We start from the raw sequence: 7,864 nt of genomic DNA on the forward strand, positions 1-7,864 counted from the left end.
TTCATAAAAATGCAAACACAATTGCAAGATTTATAAATGGATGTCTAAGAGATTTGAAAGTTTTTCTTTCTTTCTAAATTGAAAAATATTATTTAAAATATAAATTATTATGAGAATTTTAAATCTAAGTGTGGTTGTGGAAAGAAAAAAAAATCATGATTGACGTGTCACACACCATGACCTCATATGCATTTTATTTCCTTAGAATAAGAAAATCAATAAATTGATATTAAGGTTAACACGAATTATATCAACATTCAATTAAAACCCCATTCTTATGTTGAGTAATGAATTAAGAGAGGTTATAACTATCAAAAGAAGTGTTTAGACCTTGCATGAGAAATCAACTTTTCACCAATACATTTTCTATGTATATTGCTATCATTATTTGTTTTGCTTTCTGCTGCAACATCATGATTTTCCAAAAATCATACTGTGGCTTTTGTTTTACATAAAATTAACAACGGAAACAACAATAACAACAAATAATAATAATAATAATAATATATTTTAAAAAATCAAATAGAAAATAAGTACAACACATTGAAGTACGTTCGTACACTGACAGCTAAAAGGAGAACAAGCTTTCAAAGACTTAATGTATACCAGAGTAATAACAAAAATAATAAAAAATCTAAATAAGAGACTACTGACCATATCTGTACATCTCTCAGTACAATACGGTCTCCCAGAATACAAACAGCCTTTAGCGGTCATAATCAAAAATAAAAGACAGACGTTCATATATAGCATATACGATATACGAAGCATATCGTATCTTGCATGAGATCCAAGTTAAAAAGTGAGCATAGAATTCCTTCCAGTGCTGAGAATGAAGTGGGCAATATGGGCCATCACGATGGGATCCCAAACCAGGGATATTAAATTCCTTTGCAAAAGTAATAAAGCGGAGAGGAGAGGGTCAATATATACTTTACTATACGGAACCGTATTGAATGCATGGCAATCGTATTATTTCCACAGCGATAGAATCATTTGTCTTCATCTTCATTTTAGTGTATGAGCTGTGTACTGTCAGTACATATAAAATGGTATTTGTACATCATTATTTATTTCCCTCATATGTTAATGATACGATCTTACAAGTACGAGTGGGTTGGATTCAAAGAGGAATGCTGTCATGTACTATTCGGATTTTATCTTGTGGTTTATTTTTAAACATGAAGGATGAATGAAGGACGACGTTGAGGTCTGTATCTGAATTATTATGCCCTTTTTTGTCCCCCGCATGGGTGTTTTGCAGCTGGTGGGTATTCACAACTGAGGAGAAAAATTGCAACTATAGGGTTTCACGATTGGAACATTCTGCGTTGAATGAATAAGTACAGCTTCATTCCAGGTTTTTGACGCAGGTTGTTGTAATTCACCACTCACAGCACTGGGTAGTAGCTGATTAAACCCACGATTCAGCGTAGAGATGGCCCCAGCTTGAATGATGGCAAAAAGCACTGAGCCAAATGGTTGATACGTCAACGGAAGTGTTGATCTTGTTCTGCACAAACGTCAATAAGTGTTGCAGCATCCAAGTTTCACGAAGAGGTGGATGTTTTGTTGTATGATTAAGAGACCGTAAGTCTTAAGTCCAATCGACGACAGTGTATGTGTGATTTTGAGTGTGGGGGTGTGTGTGTGTGTCAGACTGACACAAGCGCATTTTCAGTACATGTCTGCATGATCCCAGTTGCAGGGTTTGTACTCCCGCCGAGTCTCTGCCACCTTCATGTCCAGAATCTCGCTGAAGATCTTTCATTGGTTCGTCGTGCTTCGATCGATGCTGCCAATCCTCCAGTGCAGCAGTTGCAGCACCAGGGTGTGCCCAGGGGTTGCGTCAGTATAAAAAGCAGTCTGACTCAACTCACAGTCAGTCGGAGTGAGAGGAGACGAGAGAGAGAGTCCTGGGTGAGAGGATCTGATTTGCAAGGCGCTGCAACACCACCTGGTCCCCACTATCTAATACTTCGGAATTGCCCGACCTTTCTGCTACAGCACCAGTGTGTGCCGCACAATGCCATGCCCTGGATTTAATTCTACTGCATTAACAGTTGGTTTCGATGCAGCTTCGGCACTTTAAATAAATCCGTTATCATTATGAAGTCACCTGATTTTGTCACCGGCAGCGGAATCTCAGCTGCCAATGGGGATTTCCAGCCCAGCTGCTCATTTTTCACAAGGTTTGAGGCTTTCACGGTAAAGGAAAGGATGCTGTTTTCTTTCCAACAATAGACCAGCTCCATCCTCAAATCATGAGGGAGCCTTTCTGGGAAGCCCGCAGGACTGAGGTCGACAGATGGTTGGGAGCTCACACCAACTCCATCGTTATTCATACTCCATCGAAGCACGACCTCGAAAAGATCTGTTGATTGCAGCAATGTTTTCCAGAGTTAGGGCGACAAAAGCATCGGTTTAACTTGTGGTGAGTTAATGAACAGCTTCAGGCACTCATGATGTAGCCAAAGATGAAAGGAGCCGGGTTGTACAGAATTGCATATCAATTCCACTTCACAGATCACTGGTGATGTCATGCACATCACCGCTAATAAAATACATTTTTTTCAAAGCCTGCCTGGATGATCTACCACAGATTCTTATGCTACATGAACATCAACTGATGAGGTTGTGTTGATCTCAATTGCAACCTCACGTAACATTTGAGTTCTTTCTCAAGTACGTGATAGAATTGATTCATTTATAGGGCGGAACAATGAAACTATGTACTGACCACGAACACTAGCCGGACTTACTTGGTCCAGTAACTGCAGTGTGGGCCTTATGAAGGAGCTGCACAAGAGAACTTTGAGTGTTGTATGCTCGTTCAATCATGGGACCGCATAGAAAGCAGGGATGAATACATGTTTGTTACTGAGAATGGAGATCAATTCGCTGTGTCGATCAAATCTTGGTTTGGTCATGCACATTGCCATGCAGAGGCAGAGATCAGAGGCCGCGTGTGCCAACCAAGAGTCAAGCAGCCCAGTTTTTCTTCAACCCGATAACCATCGCCAGAGAACATAGTGAGCAACATGCTCGCCTGTTTGAACGCGTTCAAGCCTAGTTGGATCGGCCGGTACCCTGCCTTCAACATACGCATCTGCCATTGAACTAGGTTCTCATGCCGCTCAACACGTGCTGCATCTTCACAAGCCACAATGTTGTTAATTTCCCGGCCGAGGTACATCTCGGCAAGAACTTGTTCGCTGCTGTCGGAAGGCAAGCTGCATGCTTCCAGTGAGTCGAACATGGTTGAATAATAATGCAAGGCCTCCGTGAACCTGCCCAGAAAGGAAGGTTGATTGTGGTTAGCCTCGTGTTCAACAATGGTGAAAATTTTAGGCTTCAATGCCCGGGCCGAACGAAGAACCTCGTCGATGGGGATTACTGATCCAGCGGAGTACAGAAGCTTGTGCAGTTGAAATACGGAATTCACTGCAACTGCTTCGCCATGACATATCTGAAGCATCCACGGCTTGATATCATCAAGCTTCACAGCAACTACACCCCGAAATTCGAATTCTACCTTGACGGTTTCTGCTAATTGAGCCAACTTCATGCCAATCTCCTGCAACACATCGCTTCCTCCCGATTGTGGCGGCCCAATGCCAGTTAGGCGCAGACGAGGAGGACCACCCGGCCGAAGGGCAAGGGCCTGGATCAAAGCCGGCCACTGTAATCCATGCATAAGATTGAAATCTATCACGTGAACCTGCTTCTGCCCTGCGAAAGCTTCGAGGATGGCTTGGTTGGCCGTAAAGTGTGCGAATTTAAGATACGGGCATGTTTCATAGAAGTGAAAGTGCAACAACTCAGAGAGAGAATCTGACTGATTAGAACCGACATTGTTGCCGCTTGAGAAGGCGACTCCATAAATTCTACAGGTCAAAGCATCGATGAAGTGGGTGGCTACTTTGCCCATTGGACCCGGTGGCAAGCTAAGCAGCTGGATCCGACGGAGAGTCTGTTCCGCTAGGTTGAGGTTCCCTCGCTGGATAGATTCCGCACATGCCAATAAAGAATGTACCAGCCGAACGCCGTTGTCCTCATCCTCTCCCATCGGGCTTGGTTGTTGTTCTAACACTGCTCCGGTGGCACGATTTGCATTTAATTGTGATGCATCATTTTGAGGAGTTGCTAAAAAATTGTTCCCAACAGCGGGTGTATTCTGGTAGTGCAGAGTTGGAAGCCGGGAGGAGCCAGTATCCAGTGATGAATCATGGCTAGAGCTGGCCTCAAGTTCATTTTGGTGGAGAGAATCTTCTGTAAGGCTTCGCTGTTGCGGCGCAGCCATGGTACCGGCGTTGTTGAAAGAAAGCTCATCAATCATGCCGTCAATCCACCCGGCCAGATCACTAGTGCGATTGTTACTTGTTTGTGCCCCAGCGTCCAACGTGTGATGAGCAGGAATATTCGGTGAATCTTGAGATACTGTTCCTAGAACGCTGTGGAGCTGCTCTAAATGCTGCACTAGGTCCGACGGTTGCATGAAATTCGCATGCCTGAATTGCCCATCAACAAGAGCTCCGCCCGTAGCCTCATAGCGAGTGCTACCTGGATAGTACTGATATGCCATCTACAATTCTTTGTCAGTGCACTCTCAGGTTGCAATTCCACTGCTCTAATTCAGCAAGATCATCGATGGAAAATCCTGCAAGCCCCGAAGGTGAAAAAAATTAAGCACATCCTCATCCATTTGCATCATAACCGTGCTTGATGCATTTCTTTCAACCGGTGAATGAACCGCGGACTGTCATAATTTGTCAATATCTCCATCAGGAATACACTACATGCTGGTATTCTACTACAAAGGCTGTTATTCTCACCATTACAACAAGAAGCTACATTCTGACATGGAGCAGCAAGCTAAGTACCAAACATACTAAAATGTAGAAATCTATCGAAACATCAACTACGAAGGTCCGGATACATCCTATCGTAACTAGGCTGCCTGATTTCGAGAAAGAAATGAGTACTGATCCAAATGAAATTGACAAGTTGACAAAGCTAACGTCAAGTCTTATCAGAACTGCGTTAGAAGCACGAACTATTGAGAGGAAGATACTTCCAAATACTATTTGTTGAAAATCTGTCTGAGAGTAAGCTTAAATTATGAACCAAACCAGAGTATTTGGAGAGTACTAAAAAACAACAGTATTACTAGGATTACGACCTACATTCCACAGGAGCCTCAGGAACTGAGTTCACGCAGCATAGCGTGTATCATAGAATGCTATGGAATGAATGTCCAAAAATACAAGCTGAAACCAGCTGATCATACGTGTGAGCTCAAGGTTTTAGAAAAAAATCTGATTTGAGTTGCAATCCACTAATAACCATCTGCGTGCACTGATCTAGCTTCAGCATACCATGTGATTCAAGTTCGTTCATCGTTAGCTTATGGTAAACATATAAAATAGTCACATGATAGAAAATTCTGAAAGCATCCTTGAAGATGAGGAAATGAGAAGGACCGCGTTGTTCTCCAGGAGAAGCGGACAGACTGCCAGGCGCTTTTCCGGCTGCATGCTGTCATCGTTCAGATGATTTGCGTCCTGTGCCAAAGAACACGATTTCACGTCAGCAAACCAACTGGATTATTCCGTCTCGAATCTAAACCTTGTTAACGAACCACATCGTTAATGAATTGATTATAAACCCATTTTTTGAACTATGTCTTAAACTGCTAGAAGTGACCAGCTATAACAATTTGACCCAGTCTTCCTCAGACGAAGTCGGTAAGGGCCTCGGATTAACAAGGGTAGCACCGGTTCGACATATACGTCAGCTAGCAACAACCAAATTGTCTGAACAAAGCGTTTCCCAGCTCGGGTTGAAACAAGTAAATGGTATCGTATGCTAAAGAAACTTGGGACAAAGTGACCTTCTAAACGAAAAATTACGGAATGGGAGTGAAACACGGAAATTCTGAAGTCCCTTAATTATCACTGAATTACTGGCCTGTCGAGAATGAGATTTCTACAGAGAGACCAAAACTGACAGAATGATTGTCCTCTTGTTCCTCGACATCCAATCCTCTCTAGAGACACATATTGCTTTCTCCTGAAGAAAAACAAGGTACTTCGTAGTTGTAAGGGGTTGTCCATGGCTGCTGCCTCGTTTCCAAGTACGCAGGATGACGAGGTTATCTAAAGTCCTGTTAATACAGTAAACAACACTAGACAACGTATTTCTGAATAAACTGAATGTACCAAATAATCAAAGACGCCTTCGTTGTGCTCGTGCCTCGTGCCACTTCATTAATACAGGCGATTGTCTATTAATCTGAAAGAAGGGATCGATTGCCCATCTACAAACCAAGAGAAGCGAGAAACCTCTTCGTACCTACCGCAGTAATCGATGGAGCTAAACTTTACTCTAGTAATGATCAGTGCTGCCAACAGCATATCCCACGGCTTAGTATATTAAACACAGAAAGCTTCCCGTGCCTCATGCATAGATATGACGTTCCGTAAGCGTAACTAGCTTACAAGATTTAAATGACACAACAGGGAAGAAAAGCCAACGTGTGCCAAGTCTCTGAACACAACCTTGTTAAGAATCCGACTGCAGTGGTTTAGTCTAGAGAAGGTGATAACGACCTGAGTGGTCGGCCACCTACCGTGAAAGCCAGGCGCGAGTCAGTGTGGACTCACTGCAGAGCCGCATGAGCCAAGACCTGTGCCTCCCTCACGAATTCACACCACCGCCCCCCAAGACCTCCGAAATTCCACCCGCGCGACAAGTCAACCGCAACACCGTACCAACACCCCGAAATTCAAAAATTCTCTCCGACCCGATCACTCCGGCAGCTATCTAACGACCTCTTCTACAGCAACGGCAAACGAAAATGATAAAATTAAACCGGTGAATTCAACTACCACTACTGAAATCTACACCAGGGCTACATTTCACACAAAGTTAGTTAAAAAGAGGCCAGTCTGCACCCCGCCTAGCAAAGTGGCAACCAATTCGCGAAATCACATCCGACACTTTACACTCTACCATTCACACAACTCGCATAAATATATATATATATATATATATATATATCACTGCCCTCAATTACAAAGTAAGAGATTCTCTCCTCAAGCCCGAATGAACCCGTGGATCTAAAGCACAGGAAAACGATGCTCAACCGTTTCGAATACACAAGCCTCTCTCGAGCTCGGTAACCTACGAACAGAGCACTTCCTCTCTCTCTCTCTCTCTCTCTCTCTCTCTCGCTACCTCTTTTCCTCGCTCTCTCTGTCTCCCTCCCTCTCCCTCCCTCTCTCCTGGTCACGCATCCAAAAGATTCATAGGACGCTATGGAACTAATAATCAACCTGGGCGCCGTCAGCGATGGAATGCAGTGAAGGTGCGCGGAGGAGGAGGAGGAGGAGGAGGGAAGGAAGGAAGGAAGGAAGTAAGTCGGAAGAGGCGGAATTACACCCAGAGACACAAAAGGGGGTGAAGGAATTTCTTCTAGTGTGTGTGTGTGTGTTGGGGACGAGGAAGTGATCTTCCAGCATCGCCTCTCCAAAACCCACTCTCACTCACTCACTCTCTCTCTCTTTCTCTCTCTCGTGACTACTCCCCTTTTGTTCAAGGCAAGGCAAGGCAAAGCTAGCAGACGAAGAAGCGGAAGAAGAAGGAAGAAGGGTCCGATTCGGACAGGGAGGCGAGGGGGGGGGGGGGGGGGGGGGGGTGGGGACGGGACGGGATTGAGACTTACCCCTCAATGGAAAGGAATGGAAACAGAAGGAAAGATGAGGTGCCGATCTCCCGATGGGTCGTAATCATCCTCATAATATTGCTTTCGTCGTTGTCTTTATTTTAATTTTACGATACCCCGCTGCATTCCCGCTCTTCT

The 7,864-nt window shown here is 44.1% G+C and overlaps 1 protein-coding gene across 1 annotated transcript; it reads right to left on the reverse strand.

Moving 5' to 3' along the window:
• Positions 1–2,492: 2,492 nt before the first annotated feature.
• Positions 2,493–7,635, reverse strand: LOC112275164 (DELLA protein 1). The gene is made up of 3 exons (XM_073530322.2): positions 6,632–7,635; positions 5,484–5,564; positions 2,493–4,660 (listed from the first exon to the last, which is right to left on the reverse strand). The coding sequence occupies exon 3, from the start codon at positions 4,583–4,585 to the stop codon at positions 2,927–2,929; it is 1,659 nt and encodes a 552-aa protein (XP_073386423.1). The 5' UTR covers positions 4,586–4,660; positions 5,484–5,564; positions 6,632–7,635; the 3' UTR covers positions 2,493–2,926.
• Between the last annotated feature and the right edge of the window lie 229 nt (positions 7,636–7,864).

The sequence above is a fragment of the Physcomitrium patens genome, chromosome 22 (genome assembly GCF_059467195.1).
Source record: "Physcomitrium patens ecotype Gransden chromosome 22, ASM5946719v1, whole genome shotgun sequence".
In the NCBI taxonomy this organism is placed as follows: domain Eukaryota; kingdom Viridiplantae; phylum Streptophyta; class Bryopsida; order Funariales; family Funariaceae; genus Physcomitrium; species Physcomitrium patens.

Excerpts from the sequence above, each read along its gene's own strand:
- LOC112275164 (XM_073530322.2), bottom strand. The coding sequence starts at position 4,585 with ATGGCATATCAGTACTATCCAGGTAGCACTCGCTATGAGGCTACGGGC.